The sequence below is a fragment of the Trichosurus vulpecula genome, chromosome 4, assembly GCF_011100635.1.
Source record: "Trichosurus vulpecula isolate mTriVul1 chromosome 4, mTriVul1.pri, whole genome shotgun sequence".
In the NCBI taxonomy this organism is placed as follows: domain Eukaryota; kingdom Metazoa; phylum Chordata; class Mammalia; order Diprotodontia; family Phalangeridae; genus Trichosurus; species Trichosurus vulpecula.
In genome coordinates, this window is record NC_050576.1 from 360,809,244 (window position 1) to 360,831,809 (window position 22,566).

General features: G+C 34.9%; 1 protein-coding gene across 2 annotated transcripts; it reads right to left on the bottom strand.

The window, feature by feature from the left end:
* Positions 1-745: 745 nt before the first annotated feature.
* LOC118847761 (L-lactate dehydrogenase A chain-like) lies at positions 746-1,765 on the bottom strand. Of its 2 annotated transcripts, XM_036756373.1 has the most exons (2): positions 1,504-1,756; positions 746-1,335 (listed from the first exon to the last, which is right to left on the bottom strand). In XM_036756373.1, exons 1-2 carry the CDS (start codon positions 1,754-1,756, stop codon positions 755-757), a joined length of 834 nt encoding a protein of 277 aa, XP_036612268.1. In that variant the 3' UTR covers positions 746-754. The 2 variants fall into 2 exon arrangements, with proteins under 2 accessions (XP_036612268.1, XP_036612269.1); XM_036756374.1 differs by having other exon boundaries at positions 746-1,765.
* Between the last annotated feature and the right edge of the window lie 20,801 nt (positions 1,766-22,566).

Below are 22,566 nucleotides of genomic sequence, written 5' to 3' on the forward strand. Positions count from 1 at the left end.
TATATGCTTTTTTATATGCATTGTGCTAAGTGCTTGGAGATAAACAACAAAGGCAAAAAAAAAGCAACCCTACTTTCTTTTTTTTCAGTTATTTGTTGTTTATTCAGTATTTAGGGTTAGTATGATACTTGAGGAATTGATTGCATCATTGTACATACACAGATCTTTTTATATAAAATGGAAATTTACATCTATTGATATGTATATACATAAATATATGTATATACACATGTATATATATGTATATATATATATGGAGAGGGGGAGAGAGAGAGAGAGAGAGAGAGAGAGAGAGAGAGAGAGAGAAAATCAGGTCCTCTGGAAAGGTGATACATATTGCCATGCTGCAGAGCCCTAATGAAGGGGAGCACAAAAGTAATCAATGCATCAATAAAGAATTACTACTGTGTGGTGTTCTGTATCCAGAAGTGTTGTCCTCTGGACCTACGGGAATCTATAGCACCTACAAACATGGCAGGTAGTTCATATACCTGTGGGACGCTGGCTCTCCATGACAGCAACTACTGAGACTATATAAGTCACATCCAGCATCAGATGCAAACAACAGGGTTTAACAAATAGTAGTCACACTGTACTATTCCCCATTTCTAACTTTAGGAAGAGACTAGAGTGTGTCCATTTTTGGTGTTCAATCACTAATCAGAGGAAAGATTTGACCTATTTGCAAAGCACGTCACACATAACCCCTTAATGACTGTCATGTTCTCTCTTGTCGGCAGCACATTAAAAGGTTTTAAAATTGCAGCTCCTTCTGGATTCCCCAAAGAGTGTCTGTGCTCTTCTTTAAATGGCTCTCCTCCTCCAGATTCAGGTTTACCTTCACCAGATCTGAAATGCCATTCTGCCCCAAGAGACATGGGACACTAAGGAAGACATCCTCACTAATGCCATATACGCCCTTAATCATGGTGGAAATAGGATGCACTCTCCTAAGAGTCTTCATAATGCTTTCTGCCAGATCTGCCACAGACAAGCCAATGGCCCAGGAAGTGTAACTCTTCAGCTTGATCACCTCATAAGCACTTTCAGTCACCTGTTTATGATCATCCTTCCAATTCTCTGAATCAGCATCAGTTCCCAATGAAGGATGAAGATTCTTCAGAGACATACCAGCAACATTCACACCACTCCACACAGGAACACTGGAGTCTCCATGTTCCCCAAGGACCCAACCATAACAACTTAAAGAATGGGCACCAAGTCTCTCCCCCATTAGGTAATGGAAATGTGCAGAATCCAGATTGCAACCACTTCCAATAACACGATTTTTAGGAAAGTCACTTAGCTTCCAGGCCACATATGTCAAAATATACACTGGATTGGAAACAATAAGCAGCTTGCAATTAGGGCTGTATTTAACAATATTGGGAACGATGAATTTAAAGATATTCACATTACGCTGGACCAAATTAAGATGACTTTCTCCCTCCTGTTGAGGTGCCCCAGCCGTAACAATGACCAGTTTTAAGTTTGCAGTCACACTGTAGTCTTTACCAGAAACAATCTTTGGCATTTTGAGGAAAAGGCTGCCATGTTGGAGATCCATCATCTCTCCCTTTAGTTTGTCTTCTATTACACCAACTAGGGCAAGTTTATCAGCCAAATCCTTTGTTAAAATAGTGATGGCACATGCCATGCCAACTGCACCAACCCCAACAACAGTGATCTTGTTCTGGGGAACCTGTTCTTCCTTTAGGACATTCAAAATCAGCTGGTTCTTGACAGTGAATGCCATTTTGGGGGATATCTGGGGAGATATTGAGATTGTTGGTCAGGCTGCAAAAGTTCTGAGTTAGATGTGAGAAGGCTGCTCCCAGACTCGCGCAAGCAACCCTACTTTCAAGAAGCTCACAGCCTAATGGGGGAAATAAGGTGGAACAGTAAATAGAGTGCCAGGCCTGAAGTCAGAAAGATTCATTTTCATGAGTTCAAATCTGGCCTCAGAAACTTACTAGCTGTGTGACCCTGGTCAAGTCACATAATCCTGTCTGCCTTAGTTTACTAATCTGTAAAATGATCTGGAGAAAGAAACGGCAAACCACTCCAGTATCTTTGTAAGAAAATGCCAAACAGGCTCATGAAGAGTTAAACATGACTGAAATCAACTGAACATTAACAACAAACATGATTGAAACAGCTTAAGTTAGGAGTAGTCTCAATGGAAGAGACTAAGATTGAGGAGGACTGGGTAGACTTCTTTGAGAAGATGAGTCTTTAGTTGAGATTCAAAGAAAGCCAGATGAGCTAGGAGGATTTGAGGAAGAAAATTCTAGCTATAGGAGACAGACAATGAAAATGGGAATATTGAGTGGGAAGAAAATAAGGAGGTCAATTTCACTGGATTACAGAGTATGTTGAGAGGAAAAAAGGGCAAGAAAACTGGAATGTAGGAAAGGGTCAGGTTTTTAAGGGCTTTAAAAGCCAAATGGGATTTTTTTCCCCTGGAGGTGAAATGGAGCCACTCAAGTTTATTTAACTGCTTTATAATTTATATTGTTTTTCCCATTGGAATGATAGCTCTTACAAGTTTAAAGTGTTGTATTTATTGTATTTGTATCACCAGCTCGTAGTACAATTCTTGCTATATATTAGTTACTTAATAAATGCCTTCTTGCTTAATTGATCCCTTAGTGGAATGGACTGCCTAATCAGGTATCAGGTACTACCTTAATGGGGCTCTTTATTCGAAGGTTGGATGTCCACTAGTTTGCATATGCTGTAGAAGAGATTGTTACTCAAGTGTGGGTTGGAATAAAAATCATGAGGGTCCCTTTCCCCGCTAAGAGTCTGTGATTCCATTATTATATCGAATAGTTATTTGAATTCAGTAGTTCTCTTCTTTAAAATTGGGGGTTTGAACTCAATGAATGTTAAGTTTTCTTCCAGCTCTAAATGCTATGATTTTCTTTACTTTTTTGTGTAGTTATGTTTTCTCTTTCCAACAGCTTTGCACATTTGTAGAAAGCAGGAATTGTCTAATACCTTATACTTCTTTGATGTTCCAACCTGGTCAAAGTGTCTTCAACATAAATTGGCATTTGATAAATAATTATAGACTTTTAAATTTTTATTTAAAGTATTTCATAAATTGCCTTGTCATTGTTTGTATGTTATTAATTAAACAATTATATTATAGACAGTATCTGTCCCTTGTATTACCTCAGTGCAATGTGTGTATTCATAATAGGCCATCAGATGAAGTGGATTGTGTAGGGAACAGAATACTAGATGAAAAAGGTATCTGTTGGACGCAATGAGTTTAAAGGAAGAGGGGACAATCAAAAATTCACTTAGTGGTCAGAAACAGGAAATGGCCAGCTGAAAAGTTAATTCTAGAAAATGGAGAAGAGACAGTTTTAAGGGGTATGGATGAAGAGGAGATTTACCCTTCAGGATATTAAAAGCCATATATTTTCAAAGGACTGTTTTTTCCCTTTTTTATACAATATCCAGTAGTCTTAATTTTAATTTATTCAAAAAATATAAAGTGCTTAATGGTCTCACCAGGGCCAAAATTCACTAGAGGAGTTCCCAAGTTGGAATGCGGGTTTTGTTGAGTGGTCACAGAAAGAAACAACATTGTATATACACCTCAAGCTTCAAAAGGCGATGAAACCCCAATCCCTCTTCACAGGACAGTAGATACAGATTGGGGTACAGGTAAGAATTCGAAGAGTAGTAGGGAAAAGTTTGGCCTGCTCTCACTCCAGGGAAGGGCTCTAGTAATATCTTTTTTCTGCACTAGAATTAACAGGAGAGTTCCTTAGAGCTAACATTAAGAGTGAATTTAGACTAGTGATTAAAAATTCCTTTTTTAAATAAAAAAAAGACAGACTTTATAAGCAATTTTAAAATTAAAAAAATAGCATTGAAAATATTTTATCAGGGCTCAAAGAAAGCATAAAGGAATTTCTTTACAGATTTCTTTCTATTCAGATGATGACATATTTTGTAATGCTCTTTCCCAAATGACTTTTACCGCATGATCATTGCCCTTTCACTCCAGTCAAGTAATATTGAATATAGATTAATGTAAGTCACTATGGAATTTTAAATCTAAACAAATGATATTTTTTAAAAGACAAAATGTTAGCTTACTTGGAAATTCTGCTACTCTATGGCCTTGAATAAAATTAGAGCCCTATTTTAAATGAATCTAGTCATATGGCAAATGCCTCTTTGCTTTTATGAAACATTTTTTTGAATTGCAGATTTAAACAATATACAAAGCATTTCACTTTTATCCATTATTTACTATATTACAAAAACCATTTAAAATGTGACAAGTTACTAAGTATAATGGAAGGAGAAAAATTGCTCAGTGAACAGTCAGTGGTGGCAGAAGATTTTTGCATAACAACCTTTTTTTAACCAATTAAGCAGGTCAAAATGTATGAAATTAAGTGTTATCACTTATTAATGCAAAAATGAAAGTGCATGTATTCTCTATCTCCTCCATTCAAAGAACCACCTGCAAAAAAAGGATGAACTTTGAGAGCATTTAAAGGGGCAGAATTCTGCTGACTATGGTAATCAATATTCAAGTTTGTCCTTTTGTGTCCATCAAGTGTCTCACTTTGAGAGGTTTGTTTTTTTTCCCCCAGACAAAGGCCAAGCACTCTCTCATTTTGCTCAGTGTGCATTTCTTGAGACTGATGAACTATAAATTTCCCAGCAGCCTGTAACCCGAAAAGTTGATTCTGAGTAGTTGTGAGCATTAGGGTGTGTTGTTTTCATCTGCTGAGTCTGAAGATGCCTAACCTTAGGAACATGTCATAAATGAATATATTAGTATAATAAAATCAAAGTACAACCTCACTAAACACACACACACACACACACACACACACACACACACACACACACACATTCAACCCAGTCCTTTAACCCACCAATGAGAGGACGGGTGGGATAAATTACACAGGGGAACACTATAGTGGGTTTATATTTTGATGGAGAATTCAGCTCTACTTATAACAGAAACAGCCAATGTAGGATTTTCTTCCCATGGGGATTTGGAAGTAATGTTGTCATGCCTTACACATCTGCAACAGGAGAATTGGGCTTATTATATGCCATCTGTTTTTTAAATATTAAATAAATTATGCTCATTTTGTTAATTACATGTTGTGAGCAGACTAAAAAAAAATTCTTATGAGTGTTTTTGACAACTTTCTCCTGAAATGGGAGACTGTTTTATTAGAGTGATACATTTTCACTTTGCTAGAAATTCTCATGGATTCCTAAAGCAATTTTATTAGCCTCATTTTAATCATGTTGAAAATTTGCTTTAACAACAACTCGTAGACACATTGTTGAAATTAATCCATTATTTGGTTATTCTATTAAGCTGGCAAATATTCTAATGTGTTTTGATTTAAAAATACTGTTTGGAAATAACAAATAAATTTGAATAGTATATTTGGTCCAAAGATAAATCACGTATGAAAAAATAATGAAGATATTCATGTATCACCCAATGGCAGCAGGAATGCCTCTTGTGAATTTTATAATTGGGTTTAACTGTGACATTTCTAAAGAAGAAACATACTTTCAAAGTAATTTCTGTACAAGTTCTTAGAACCAATTTCTTCTAATATCTTTGCTTTGACTGTAATTCATCCTTGAATTAATCTTAATATTTAGTTTTCTTCATGAAGCTCTTTTTGCTTAGTTAGAATTTTTGCTTAGTTAGAATTTTGATTAATTAGAAAAAGACACAACTAATCTGTTCATGCATTCTCATTCTTAATCTATCATTGTGCACATTTTTAATCACTTAGGTGAATTTCTGCATTAGATGAGGCAGTATTATAATACAATATTTCCTTCAGCCACTGATTCATAATTTTAAACATGACGTATCTAAGTCTGAAACTTACTTCACCACATACTGTTTTTCTTCTTCACTAAGATTGTACCTTCAGGCCCAATATCTCTTATTTGTTTTTAAATTTTCAGTTTCAAAACCGTCACATAAAAACTTATCTACCATTTATATTGATGGCTTGTAAAAAGGAAAAATAAATTCTCATTCCAAAGTCTGGGCCTAAATTTCAAATTTTCTGGGAGAAAAATGTTTATTGTTTTTAATGGGCATTCAAAATTTTATTTAAATATTGTCATAACTAAAGTGTTATTCTAATGCTTCAGCATTGCATAGAAGTGACCTCAAGTCAATCAAAAAAAATGCCAACAAAATGAGAAGTGTGACTGACACTACCAATCTAAAAACATGTGCCTTAAGACGTGCTAAGAATGAATTATATTTCTATCATCCAGAGATTGGTCCAAGTTCAGGAAGACTCAACATTTGTTTAGCTATCAATGCATATTTTTTTTCACCCACAAGAACTCATAAAGGTCATGGCTAACTTCTTTGGAAGAGGGAATATCTACAATGATGAAACTGTTTAACCTTGATGCATTGAAATATTACTCCATCCAAAGAATCTTAACATAGTCCTGATAGGTTAAAATATAGAATAGTATTTACTGAGATCAAATGAGTCCATGCATTTTTAATTAAGATATTTACTTTCAAATCAATAATTTGTCCACTGAGAAGAATCTGATAGCATCAGGTAGTTTTAAAATTTGGTTCAAAACTTTCTGAGACTTCATCATGCCCACACAAATTCAGACAAGTCATTGATTTCATAGCAGATGAAAGACACTTGGAAAATGAATTTCAGTCTTCATTGTTGTCTCAACATTAGTAATGGAGAAGAAGAGAAAGAGGAACATGAAAGAGAAACTATTTACATTTATCAAGATGAAATATTATATTGGGCACCAAGTTCTATTTGCATCTTTTTTTCTATATCTTCATTAAATAATAAAGCTAAATTACTCATCTCAGGCTAAAGGCTTGTTCTATGAACTTGAATGCTTATAGCTACAATATATTTGATTCATGTAGCAATAAGTGTGCTTTAGTAGAAAGAGAATTGTTCTAATTTTACGGATATCTAGTCAAGCTTTACCTTTGTCACAGATTAACTAAAATCAAAAGAACAGAAGCCAATTGGACTATAGACACTCTGTGTCTCAGTTTCCTCATTAGTAAAGTAGAAATGATCGTACTCCTGCTATCTACCTCATGACATTTTATGGAAAGAGCTCTGCAAATTATGAAGTTTCTATGTGTATATTTTTTAAATGTTCAGAGCTAGAAATTCTTTTTAAAAAAACTATATTACTTGTGAAATTTTAAAGGTATGTCCCATGTTTTAGCCTTAATTTTGACAAATATTTTTCATAGTAATTAGTGTTCTATCTGTCAGTGTGACTCCATATGCTAGAGTCAAGTAATAAAACTTGGTTTTAGCTTAAATATGAAAATAGTACTTTGACTTAAAAAACATTCTATGTGTTTATAAAATAATCCTAAAGATATTTGAATATCTCTCTTCACACAAAGGTGTGCCATATTTTTTTTTTACTTCACAAAATGGCAACTATCCTCACACTACCATCCTCTCCATACAAATGCCATATAAGTGTAAGAACATCATGTAGAGCAGGGGTTCTTAATTTAGGGTCCAGGGACCTCTAAGAGATCCATGGATAGAGTTCAAGGTATCTGTGACTCTGGATGGGAAAAAATTACATTTTTCTTTTCACTAACCTCCAACTGAAATTTGGCATCCTCTTCAATTATGTAAAAATATTATGCTGAGGAGTCTAAAGTTTTTGCCAGACTGCCAGTAGTGTCCATCTCTCTCTCTCTCTCTCTCTCTCTCTCTCTCTCTCTCTCTCTCTCTCTCTCTCACACACACACACACACACACACACACACACACATACACACACACACACACACACACAAGTACATATGTACACACACAAGGATTTGAAAATCCCTGGTGTAAACATAGAGAATGTAGTTAGTATCTTTGCAAATAATCATTGAATTTTTAATATAATTAGAATCATTGCATATTTTAAGGGACAAAGTAAAAAAGAAATTCTTAATATTATTGTTATAGAACAGAGTGAGAAAATATATACTGAGGCAAAAAATCTAGCATGAGTAAAATTTTATTTAGGTCTACTTTATATTTAACAGAGAGTCAGGGTTGTATAATCAATAGAAAATTGGCCTCAAAGCCAGAAAGACCTGGATTCAAATTCAGTCTCTGACATTCACTGGCTGTGTAATCCATGGCAATTCATTTAACTCTCCATCCTCTAGGCACCTCTCTAAAACTCTAAGTTTTGGAGAAGGTCCTCATATAAATGAATCAGAGATGTAGTCCCTAACTCCATGCACTGTGTTAGGATCAGCTAGTGATAGGGAATTATAAGATATGGTTCCTATCTTCAAGATCACACAGTTTTACAAGGAGAAAAAGGGGTTGGGAGCAGGGCAATGTAGAGAAAGCAAGAGGTAAAGGCAAAGAGAGGAAAAGAGAGGCAAAATAACATTGTTCCCTAATGTGGAAGAGGTTTGCTCTTTTAGGTACCAAAGGCCAAAACTAGGAAACATGAGTAGAGAGGCAAATTTTGGCTCCAATATAGAGAAATGTTCCTAACAATTACAAATGTCAAAAATGAGGTGTACTGCCTTGAGATTTCATGAGCTTCTCATCTCTGAAAATGTTAAATCAGAAGCTAGCTAACTATTTGTCAGGTATATTGTAGAGAAAGTTTCTGTTTAGATACAACTAGTTCAACTTTGAACTAGACCAGGGCTTCTTAAACTTTTCCCACTTGCAATGCCTTTTCTCCCGAGAAATTTTTACATGACCCTGGGTATATAAGAATATAAAATAGGTATACAAATCAAACATTTCCTGATAATAAATCATAAAGAAATTTATTTTAAGACAATTCTTTGGTATACATATGCTTACCATTTATTAAAGATGAAAGCAAATTTACATACTAACGATATAGATGTGCTTGTTTATTTTTACATAAAGAATTAAATCATGGTGGAATATTTGATACTGCAAGATGGAGAGCGTCTTCAATGTTTTTCAGAGTTGATCGATATTTTGATTTTGTAATTTTCAATGCTGAGAACGTCACTTTGCATAAATATGTAGTACAAAATGGCAGGAATATGTTTAAGGCAATTTCAAAAAATGGTTGAAAATTCTGTCCTAATCCCAAGCCAAAATTCATTCAACAATTTTGTATGTACAGTAAAAACACTGAAATTCATAATATACAATCGTCTTGAATCTGAGCCAAGGTGTTTCTGGCAGTGTTCATTGGCATTGAGTGGTGTGATAGCATGTGTGGTGCAAAGTACACATGTTGTGTGTTAGAAACCAAGGCAGCAGTGAAGTTGTACGATGCAACATGGGCAAGCACTGCCAGAAACACCTTGGACTCATTATGCATTTGATTTTGAATTAATTTTAGGTCATTGTACATTAATAAACTTTTCACTGTTGCCAAATTTTCATAACCCCCCACACATAAGACCCCATATGAGGTCATGACTCAGTTTAAGAAGTGCTGAACTACTCTATCTTTTGACCTTCTTCCAACTCTGAGATTCTATGATTTTATGGTTAAATGAAATTATATACATATACATTATATATGTGTATATATATATATATACACACACACACACATACATGCACATGTATCAACATACCTGTTTCTTTTTCTTTTCTTTTCCTTTTTTTTTGAGAACTAAGCCTGAGCCATTTGGTTGATATAAATCTTTTAAATAAACCAATGTGGGGACAGCTAGGTTGCACAATGGTCAGAGCACTGGCCCTAGAGTCAGGAGGACCTGAGTTCAAATCTGACCTCAGAAACTTACTAGCTGTGTGACCCTAGGCAAGTCACTTAACCTCAAATGCCTCCCAATAAAAATAAATAACAAAACAAACCATTGTGAACAACTTGACAAAGATGCTGAAGTTTATGTTAGAATTTTCCATTCATCATCTCAATTTTTTTTTTCTGTGTTTCATCTCTCTAGAGCACTCCAGGTAAGGGAAATCAATTTATCAATGCAAATCAACCGCTTTTTAGGTAATTGAGAGCCTTTGAGAGTACTACCTAAGGAAATGAATGATTACTCAGTATCACTGAGCAACTTTTCTATTCTTTCATACTCAGTATGTGCCAGAGGCATGACTTGAACTCAGATTTTCCTGATCATGTGACTGACTCTCTCTCCACTCTGGCATACTACTCAAATAACTAAAAATAACATCAAATATCCCCTTTGAAAAAGCCAGTCACATGACAAAAATGAAGATTAGACCAAGGGGGCAAGGCCTGTTGACAAAAAATGGGGAAGGAGGGTTGAGACAAGGGATATCTTTAGAAATGAATGTGATTTAAAAGCAAAAGATATTTATAAAGGTTTAAATATTTTTCCGGTAATGTTTCACTATACTTCTTGCTAATTCACCATATAAAACCATTTAATTCTGGAAAGCAGAGCAGTGACTTAAAAGCTCTCCTCTAACAAAATGCCTTCCATGCATATCTTAGGGTTATAAAAATTTTATAACCAAAGTAACTTAATTCAATTACCCTCAGATTATCAATATGAAATGAAGTACTAAATAGAAAGATATATGCACACTAACAGTGTTCATCACAGTCTTGACAGATGTCCAGTGCTGAGTGCAAATGGAAAAGGGATTCCATATAGTGAGGTCCTCTACACGTTCTTATTTGGGGATGACTTTGTATTGCTCAGGTCAAGTCCCATACTATTTCAGAGCTTCCCAAATGAGATCCCTTTCCATTCAAAAGGGTTGGGCCTAACTATCCACATGGGGAGAATAAAGTAGAAATGAGTGAATGAAGAATGCTTGTTTTTAGAATATGATATGCAATTAGAAAGACAATTCATAGACACTGGGATTGGACAATGCACTGGGCCCAGAATTGAATAGAAGGGGAAGGGTGGGCTAGAAGGATTTGGAAAATTGTTTAAAATTCTAATAATATCAAGCTTTTCCCTGAAGCAAAAACCCAGATTTTTAACTTCAATATTCTTTTGGTAATTTGTTATTAACGCTAGTCAAGGAATACCATAATCTCTGAAAAATCAAATTGCAGACTAACCATAGGGCAAAGGAGAGGTACATGATGAACATCAGTACACTACCACATATTACCAATGCAGAATTGTACAGGAAAAATAAGGCTTAGGATATCATCAGAGAGATGTCTGAGTGAGAAAGGGCATGTATCTGTCATGTAGTGACAATGAAAAATAACCCTAATAAATGGCCTGTAAATTCCATTTGTAGCCATACAGAGTAAAGAGTAAAGAGATACTGAAAAAGCTACATTCCCATCCCCACCCCACCCTGAAATGGCAACATTACAAGATTACAAGGGAAAAAAATCTCACAAGATGAGAAGGCATAGGTTGAACATGATAGGTATATCCTTGCATTTCATAACTATCAGTGAGATCGCAAATCCACAAAATAATACGATAAAGTTTGAAATTCTGTTCAGTCAAGAAAAGTTGCCCATTTCCAATTTCTTATTTATAATTCCTTAATAAGTCTGTTATTTTTTTAATATTTAATTTTTTATTTTTAGTTTACAACACTCAGTTCCACAGGTTTTTGAGTTCCAAATTTTCTACCCCTCCCTCCCTTCACCCCTCCCCCCAGGACTGCATGGAATCTGATATATGTTCTATATATACCTTCACATTAAACATATTCACACAATAGTCAAGTTGTAAAGAACCATGATTAATGGAGTGAATCATGAGAACGAAGAAATGAAACCAAAAAAAAGATATAGAAAAAAGACAGAGAACAGATAGCTTCCTTCAATCCACATTCATACTCCATAGTTCTTTATCTGGATGTAGATAGTTCTTTCCATCATGAGACCTTTTGGGCTGTCTTTGAACCTTGTATTGCTAAGAAGGGCCAAATCTATCAAAGTTAGTCATCACAGAATCAATATGTCTGCAGTTATGTACAATGTTCTCCTGGTTCTGCTCCTCTCTCTCAGCATCATATTATGTAGTTCTTTCCAGGTTATTATGAATTCTGTATCTTGCCCATTTCTTATAGCACAATAATATTCTATTACATCCATATGCCATAACTTGTTTAGCCATTCCCCAATTAATGGACATCCCCTTGATTTCCAATTCTTTGCTACCACAAAAAGAGCTGCTATAAATACTTTTGTATATTCGGGTCCCTTTCCCTCTTGTGTGTTCTTTAATAAGTCTGTTCTATATTTGATACATGAATCATGTGTAATTTGACTCTGACTAGGAAGATATAATTCTGACTCAGATATACTATTTCTTGATCTCCTGTATCTTCCTTGAAATTTTTAACAGTGCTATAACTTACAAATAAGTTCTTCAGTTTCTTGGATCAATAATAGCATTTGTCAGTCAATGTTGTTTTCATCCTTTCAAGTCACTATACTTTCATTTGAAATCTACAGTACTTGCTACTAGGTCTTACTCCAAAGAAATTAAAGAAAAAGAAAAAGGGCCTGTATGCACAAAAATATTTATAACAGCTCTTTTTGTAATAGCCAAGAATTGTAGCCTTGAGGGAATTGCTGAACAAGTTATGGTATATGAATATGATGGAATAATATTGTGTTGTAAGAAATGACACAGGGGATGGTTTCAGGGGAGACTTATATGAACTGATGGAAACTGAAATGTGCAGAAAAAAGAGAAAAATTTATACAGGAAAAATATTATTGTAAAGATAATCAGCTGTCAAAGACTTTGTAACTCTGATCAACACGATGACATACCAAAACTTCAAAGGATATATAATGAAAAAAGCTCTCTACCTCCAGAGAAAGAATTGATGGACTCAGAGTATATATTTTTTCCTCTCTTGCCTTTTTTCTTTCCTTTTTAGGAGGGAGTGGGGTTAATGGCTAGTGTCAAAATTTGTTTTGTATGAGTTTATATTTGTGATAGGTTTTGTATTTCTTGACTTCTCAATTGTGGGGAAGGAGTGAAAAAAGGAGAATATGGAACTGAGAATAAAATAAAATTGAATTTAAAAATTAAATTCTATCATAGTGACTGTAATTCCCTAAATATTATCAAATAATAATGAATTACTAATGGCTGTAAATATTAACTGTCACGCAACATTATTTATTGCCAAAAATGTATTTCAATATACTCAAGCAAACCAATGTTACTGTATATCAAAGGGAACACCTATATATAATAGAGCAGCTATTTTAGCAAATTTAATCTTTATTTTGTATTGTTACCTCTCATGTATAAGCTCAAGTGAATCAAATTTTAAATGCTTTAAAATGCAATAGAAATGTGTCATTACTACTACTACTATAAGGCTTACTAAACATGGATTCTTGTCTGATGTCTTTTGCTTGAGATGAGGGAGTTTTCATTCCTACTCTGGCAATTGTAATGGTCATAATGTTTCATTTATTAAATAAATAAACTAAAAATTAGTAAAAACACTGCATGGTCTCTAAAAATCAAAGTATTATTTTGTCATAATAAAAGGATATTATCAAACTATCTAGTAAAGAAAATAAATATATGAAATCTTTAAAATGTGAATTTTTCGGGTTTCATGAAAAAATGGTTTTATGTTTGGTTCAGCCAGTGTTTAAGGTTTAATTGCTGCAGAATTCCCATCCCTCTGTCTTAAAGGGATGACTTCTGACAGACTTTAATGGTGACAGGAAGGGTAAAGGAATAAGGATTTATATAGCACTTCTATGTTCCAGGCCAGGGGCAGGGAACCTGCAGCCTCGGGGCCACATGTGGCCCTCTAGTAACTCAAGTGCAGCCCTTTGACTGAATCCAAACTTCACAAAACCAATCCCCTTAATAAAAGGATTTGTTCTGTAAAATCTGGACTTGGTGAAAAGGCCGCTCCAGAGTACCTAGAAGGCTACATGTGGCCTGGAGGCTGCAGGTTACTCACCCCTGTTCCAGGCATTGTATTAAGCTCTTTACAAACATTATCTCATTTAACTCTCATATAACTCTGGGAGACAGGTACAATTATGATCCCTATTTTATAGGCAAAAAAATGGAGGCAGTGTCTACGAGAGCTCTCTCCCTTGTACCACCTGACTGCAGATATTTAAATTTATATTCTGAGACCTTCCCTCTCTCAGACTAAGCAAAAATGCATGTATCAATCCCATTTTTTTCATATCTAGTTCTCCAGTAGTTTCCTTACACTTCAACAGCTTCATTACAACAAAAAAGAAAATACGAGGGTTTCTTTTTTCTATTGTTTAGGTAAAATAATGGATTGAACCTGGCTTGAAATAATAGTATGAAAGAGAAAAAGGGTGAGAGCAAGAGAAAGAGACAGAAAAATAGAGGCAGAAAGACCCAGAAACAGACAGTGAAAAATAGTGACAAAGGTACTGAAGCAACGAGAGTGTGATAAGAGATAGATAAAGAGACAGACAGGAGAGAGAGAGACAGAGACAGAGACAGGATTTATAGTAGCTATTCAGTATTGCTCACTAGTACCCTACTCTGAGCTGCCTCATGTCCTGAGGGGACTTCACTCTGAGGAGGACAAGCCAAGTTTGGCCAAGCTCGTGTTCATTGCTTCCATGATATTATCTATCCATTTCATCCTTTGCCATCCCCATCTCCTTTTGCTTTCAAACTTTCCCAGAATCAGAATCTTTTCCAATGAGTCCTGTCTTCTCATTAAGTGACCAAAGTAGTTAAGCTTCAGCTTCAGTACCTGTCCTTCCAATGAATAGTCTAAATGAATTTCTTTAAATAATGGCCAATTTGATCTCCTTGCTGCCCTTAAAGGACTTTCAAAAGTCTCCTCAAGCACCACAGTTTGAAAACTTCCATTCCGTAGTACTCAGATTTCTCACAACTTTCACAGATTATGTGAACCTTTGTTGGCAAAGTGATGTCTCTATTTTTTAATATGCTGTCCAGATTTGCCACTGGTTTCCTTCCAAGGGGCAAGCATCTTTTAATTTCAAGTCTATAGTTGCTGTCTGCAGAGATCTTTCAGTCCAAGAATAAAAACTCATGCTGCTTCCATTTCTTCTGTCTCCATTTGACAAGAAATGATGGAACAGTTGCCATGATCTTAGTTTTTTTTATGTTAAGCTTCAAGTCAGCTTTTATACCCTTCTCTTTCACCCTCATCAACATCTCAAATCTTCACTTTCTGCCTTTAGTGTAGTATTGTCTGCATGTCTGAGATGGTTGATATTTCTCCTGACAACATTAATTGCAGCTTTTGATTCATCCAGCCTGGCATTTCACATGATGTACTCTGTATATAAGTTAAATGAGGTGACAATATACATTCTTGTCATACTCATTTTCCAATCTTAATATAAACAGTTGTGCCATGTTTGGTTCTAATTGTGGCTTCTTGGCTGGCATAAATGTTCCTCAGGAGACAAGTAAGATGATCTGGTATTCCCATCCCTTTGAGGACTTGCCACATTTTGTTGTTATCCACACAATCAAAGGCTTTATTGCAGTCCAGAGGTTCTCAAAGTTGGCAATACCGCTCCCCGGGGAGTGCCGGAATGATTGGGGGAGGAGAAGCGGTAGTAGCTTTGAGTGCTATTAGAGGGTGTTGAATAAAAATAAGGGGGCAGTGGAAGAAGCATAAGGAAAGAAGAGAGGATAAGAAAGTTTTCAAAAGTCATTCATATATGTCTCATCTGTTGTGTAACAAAGTTACAGTCATAGTGATTATATTATAATAAGCATACAAAATGAAGTTGTAACCAATCAGTGGTCTAGTCTGTCAAAAGATCTTAACAAACAAGTGTTTAAGTAAACCAGCACGTCCGGCATTGTTCAGAAGTCAAGCATGCATCGGCAGGAATGTGTGCATGTAATGAGTTCTTTGTAAAACTATATAGAGTTACATGAAGCAATATTATGTCATCAAAATTCCGATTCAGGAAAAACACACAAATTTACAATAAATTACTGAATTTAAGATGCATTATTTTTAAAATATATTTTCTATTCTTTGAGTTGATGTGAATTTCAAAGAGAAAGGCATTAAAGGGCTAAAGAAAGCAGATTTCCTGGAGGACACTGAATAGTTTTTGTTTTTTTTTTTGAAAGGGGGCAGTAGGCCAAATAAGTTTGGGAACCTCTGGTGTAGTCAATGAAGCAGAAGTTGATGTTCTGTTTTGTTTTGATTAGTTTTCCTGGAACTCCTTTGCATTCTCCATAATTCAGTGAATGTTAGCAATTTGGGCTCTAGTTATTCTACCTCTTCAAAAACCAGTTTGCTCTTCTGGTAATTCTTGGTTCACATATTTCTGAAACCTAGCTTGCAGAATTCTTAATCATAATCTTGCTGGCATGTGAAATGAGCTCAGTTGTTTGGTAATTTAAACATTCTTTGGCATTGCCTTTCTTTAGGATTGCAATATAAACTGATCTTTTCCAATCCAGAGGCCAGTGTTTCATCACCGCATATATCCACAGCTGAGCTTCCTTTCACCTTGACCCAGCTGCTTCATTAGTGCTGAAGCTGCTTGTAGTTATCCTTCCCAGTAGCATATTGGACACCTTCCAACCTGAGTGTTTCATCTTCCAGTCTCATATATTTTATCATTTTAATACTAGGCTTGGGTTTTTCTTGGCAAAGATATTGGCATGGTTTGCCATTTCCTTCTCCAGAGGATCACCTTTTGTCAGAATTTTCCACTATTACATGTTCATCTTGGGTAACCCTGCACAACCTAGCTCATAGTTTCATTGAGCTACACAAGCCCTTCTGCCATGGCAAGGCAATGCTCCAGGAGGGAAGAGGGAAGATGACTAAAGTTTTAAAAAATAGATTTTTTTTTCACTTCCCTGTTATTTTTGGAACAGTGTTGAGGTGTACCATATGTCAGGCTCATTTCAGCCACAATTGAGCTAAATATAAAGGCACAGAACCATAGCAGTTATTCAACATATAGTTTTACTTTTAAGAAAATAAATTAAGCCACAAATTTAAGTGATGCCTGTGCCTATGCTATGCCCACCATGATGTCAGTCCATTCTAGTCATATTGTGCCATCCATGAAAACATTACTAAAACTGTAAGTACAGTCTTTCCATTATTCTAGTGAGAATAGAAGGGGAAATGTGGTTAAAACTTCCACTGCTTATTCATAATCAACATTCTTCTCAAAACACTGAGCAAACTATTTTTCATGATTTTTTTCCTTAGAAAAACATTACATTTTTATAGTGCCCAACACAATACCAAGCACAAATAAACACTTTAAAAATGCTTCCTTCTCCCATAACAATGATAAGAAGAACCCAAATTTCATTTAGAGGAAAAGTTTCCTTTCAATATTTAACTTCAAAATCTATCTAAATTACTTAGCTAAAGAAAGGATATTTTGTACATATTTTAGCAATTACAAAAAGAAACATGAGTACATTTTTATTCAATAAAATTAGAATGATCTAAGCAGGACAGACCTATTTATATTTGTTTGCCCTGAGGCTGCAATTTTTCTTCCTATATTGTTTTAAGAAGCAAAAGAAGTTAGAACTGAAAAAATAAACTGATTACATCTTGAATATATTATTTGTTGTTCTTAGGAGACTAGTTTCTGAGTTTAAAATTATTTTAAAATTTATCTATAAATATAGTTTATAGGTGATTTATATATATAATATATGCAAGAATATAATTTGAATTAAGAAATATAGAGCATTTATTAGCTCTACTAGGTATGATTATTTCTATTTTATTGATTTTTTTCATTAGCAGCTATATTTCATAGCTATCACCAATACTTGGTAGAATGGGACTCAATCAATAGTAAAGATATGGAAGAAGATGTGTTCAAATACATGGATTGCACAGAAAGGATCAGGAAATAGAACTCTATGGAGGTTAGAAAGCCATTAACCTTACAGGGGACTCATGATAGAGGACAGTATTTAAATAAAGATCGAAGGAGGTCAAAACAGAAGTGAAACCGTTGTGGTAGTATACTAAGAACCTCTGGGAGAGAGAAAGGAACTAACTGGCTTAAGTTTTCATAATATCAAGAACAAAACTGGCACGGAGGTAAGGTATAGACATGGTAGAGGACTTTTGGTACATACACATACAATGGAAGTGTCATTCTTCTAAAAGTAGCACATCAAATTACTTCCTGCCCTTTCTAGCTTGCAGTTGCATTTGTCAGAAGGCAAAGGTAGGACTGAATTTCAGGGAAAAACTAGTATGAACTTAATTCTGATTTATTCCCTATTAGGATTAATTTATGAAAGGGAAGCAATGGATAGGTGCCTCAAGGAAAGTAACTATCTCAAGGTTTATGATAACCAGGGAATAGATTCCCATGCATAGTCGGGTTTGTTTTTACAAAATTTGGGGAAACGGTTTCAAAAGCAAATAAAAATGTTAGATTTCATCTCATAATCTGAAACTATGAAAGGAAAAATAGCTCAAGAGAGATGGGAATGTTTAAAAAATGAATTTCTTACAATCTGTTTATTTCCAATGAGGGTGAAAAGGGACCTACATACAGGTAAACAAAAAAGAACTCTCTAAGTCTAAGGAGATATTTATAAAGTATGAAAGTCTGACTAATAATCATAGACAAATGCAATTAATCAGTATTCCATCCTAAAAATAATATAAACAAGTCAAAAGGCCAGAATGAACAAATATGCTACATATAATTGTTTTTCACAAGGCTTCTTTAATTATTTCTGGAGAAAAAAGGGAGAAAGATTGCTGCCTGTAGTATAGATGAAACAGTATAATGTTAACGGAGAAACAGAAAGAAACAGAATTATTCAGCTCATAATTTATTTCCTCTTTTCTATTCTGAGGATCATTATACTTAAACTTAAAAGGAGTAAACAGGTTTGAAAGAGAATTCAAGCCCAAGATAAGTGATGAAATAAGTGATAACACTTAGCTGATTTAATTGAGTTAAAGTCACTGGGCTCTGATATTATTGCATTCAAGGAACTTTATAGGCAAGTTTATAGATCTTCTAGTGGAAATTTCTGACAAGTGATGGAAAACTGGAGAACTGTTGAGAGATTAGAGATCAACATTTCATTCAATTTCCAAACAAGGTCGATTCGATTCAAAATCACAGAGCAGAAAACTTGACAATGATCCCTGGCTAAATTCTAGAAGAGATAATTAAACAGTTTGTTTGTGGAAACTGAATTTGAGGGCAAGGATTAATTGAATCAATCAATCTCAATCATTCCATCTTACTTAAAGTAAATAATAAGACACTCTACACCCCAAAACCTTTATCAAGAGAGAACACCTCCACTGAAATGGTCAATCAAAGACATTAAACAAGTTGTTAAAAAAACTAATCAATCTGGAAGAAGCAAAGTATTTCCATGAAGCCACTGTATAAAATGGAATGATAGTACACAGGAAGTGAATTCAGAATGGCTAAAGATTTGGTAATTCCCTGTAGGGCTTGAATTAAAACAGCAAGAGAGATAGATTGGAATCAGAAGTTCTGATGTTGTCAACCCAGTGACAGAAATAGCTTCAGCCAAATCACTTAGATGAAATCACTTGGGAAGTGGGATTCTATCCTCTCCTTCCTCCCTTTAGACCACATGATGACCTTGTGAACTATAAAGGGTCAAACAATATTGGATTTCTCTTTGGCACTCTAACAATGTCACTCTTAACAGCAGTGACTGGCAACAGCGTATGTGAAAGGAGCTTAGAAAAAGGTACACCATATGTAAGCTGACCTTCATGAGGACCCCATGAAGAGGACAAAGGCATTTCTAAAAAATAGGAGCTGTGAGCTACCACTTTGCCACAGGTGCTTTTTAAACTTGAGCCTACTTCCTCCTGAACGTTTTACATTACTGTGGGAAAGCATGCCCCTTGTTTGGAGAGAAGGTTTATTAACTGTTCTTACTATGTTACCTTGGTAAATATCCATTTCTAAAAATTCATTAAATCTGACTGGCTAATTTATATCAACTGATAGAGGGACAGACACATCAATGGCTACTAATAAACACCTCCTTCCTCAAAAACTCAGGGTTACTCCTAGAGTGCTGAGGCAAGTAGCTAACCATGTTTTAGGGAATTTGACATGTTAGTTGAAGTAGGGGATTGGAAGAGTGAGTTTAGGAATGTTGCGACATTAGAAATCAAAACGATTGCAAGAAATTAGCACATATTTAGTAAAAAAAAAATCAAGTAATGCCCAATATACCTATTCCTTATTTTTTTTGAAGGGGGGAGTAAAATAGTTTTATTATACTGGTGGAGCTGTGGAACACCATTCTTATTTTGTTATATAGAGAGTTCATCAGGCTATTGGTGGGGAGGGGGGAGTTGTTATGACAACCTATAACAATTTCCTTCATGACAAGATACAAAAATTTGGGTTGAATTATAGTATAATTAAGTTGATTTGCTAAGGGACCAAACAGAGAGTTTTGACCAAAGACTAGAGGACAATCTTTTTGGCATGTCATAGGGCTCTCTTCTCAGCCCTGTCACGTTTGGCTTTTGCATCTACTACCTGTCTTTTTTAAAGCATGCTAATCATATTTGTGTGTGACCCAAAGAAAGGGAAATAGCTACTTTATTGTATAATTGACTTAAAATTCAACACTCTGAAACACTGGACTGAAATTAGTGAGATAGTTAATAATAATGAAAAATTATATAAAGCTCTCCATTTACTTTTGTTTTATTTAAATCAACCTCAAAAGTTAGTGGAGAGCTCAAAAATGTTTTCTATAAGGAAGAATTGGTTGTTTCAGGGGACAAAAATCACAATACAAGTGAACCATTTGACATGATTATTAAATGGATAACTGACATTGTTGGTGTTCTACATTAGTGATTTCATCAAAGTAGGAAGCTCTCTCTCACAATAATAAGATTCAGAAACTCTTCTGCAATGTATAGTCCTGGTGAACTAAATGGAACACTGAGGGGTTGAGTGACTTTCCCAGGTCTAAACAGCCAGTGCGCAACAGAAACAGGTCTTGAACCCAGTTCTTTCTGACTTGGAAGTACAACCATTCATCCACTAAGCCATGTTTCTTCTTGCAATCTTTAGGGAGGCATTAAAGTACACTGAGGAAATGAAAGTGTTCTGTTGTACCACCCAATGGATATCTGAAGTATCATGTTCTGCTCTGAGTGTTAAATTTTAAGAGGAACACTAAAAGATTAGATTGTAGTGAGAAGAGGGACTTGGGATGCTCATGGGATAAAATCAGTCATGCAAAAAAAAAGTTGAAGGAACTGATGACATTTTCCTATTGAAGGTAAGATTTAGGGAAAATGAGAGGTATCCAAATATCTGAAGGAACATCATGTTGAAAGTAAGATTGCCTTCAGAGGGCAGGACTAGAAGAAAATGAATAGAAGTTATAGAAAGGCAGATTTTGGGTTCAATCCCTACACTTCCTAACAATGATTTATCCAAAAAGGCTGCCTTATGAAAGGGTGAGTCTCTTGCCATCAATGAAAGAGTTTAAATAGAAGGCTAGGCATCCACTTATCAGAGATATCACAGAGAAGATTATTGAATATTGTGGGAAGTTATGCTCCAAATAGTTGTTAACTCTTTGTGAACTCATAAAAAGTTATTAGAAGAGACCCCATGGCCATACTAGATCTCAAACTGTATTATAAAATGGTAATTATTAAAACAATTTGGCAAATAGAGTGATGCATCAGTAGAATAGATTAGGTACATATTACATTATAGTAAATGACAATAGTAATCTAGTATATGATAAATCCAAAGATCCAGTTTTTGGAATAAAAAACTCATTATTTGACAAAAAACTGCTGGCAAAACTGGAAAATGGTATGGCAGAAACTAGGTATAGATTAACATCTCACATTATACCAAGATAATGTCAAAATGGGTACATGATTTACACATAAAGGGTGATACATAAGCAAATTAGTTTACTTGGAATAGTTTATTGTCAGAGCTCTGGATGAGAGAAGAACTTTGGACAAAAGAAAATATAGAGACCATTACAAAATGTAAAATAAATAATTTTGACTATATAAAATAAAGCTTTTCCACAAACAAAACCAGTGTAATCAAAGTTAAAGGAAAGCAGAAAACTGGCCAAAAAAAATTTGCAACAAGTATCTCTGATGAAGGCTTCATTTCTCAAATATATAGAGATCTGAGTCAAATTTATAAATATACAAGTAATTCCCCAATTTATAAATTGTCAAAGGATATGAACAGGCAGGTTTCAGACAAATCAAAACTAGCAATAATAATATGAAAAAATGGTTTAAATCACTATTGATTAGAGAAATGCAAGTTGAAACAAGTTTGAGGTACCACCTCACACCAATCATATTGGTTAATATGACAAAAAGGAAAAGAGTAAATGTTGGAGGGGAAAAGAGGGACAACTAATGCACTGTTGGTGGAGTTGTGAACTCATACAGCCATTCTGGAAAGCAATTTGGAACTATGCCCAAAGGCCTATATCCTTTGATCCTGTAATACCACTCCTAGATCTGTACCCTGCCACAAAAAGATCAAAGGAATAGGAAAAGAGCATGCATATGCAAAAATATTTATAGCAACTCTTTT

Excerpts from the sequence above, each read along its gene's own strand:
- LOC118847761 (XM_036756374.1), bottom strand. The coding sequence starts at position 1,756 with ATGGCATTCACTGTCAAGAACCAGCTGATTTTGAATGTCCTAAAGGAA.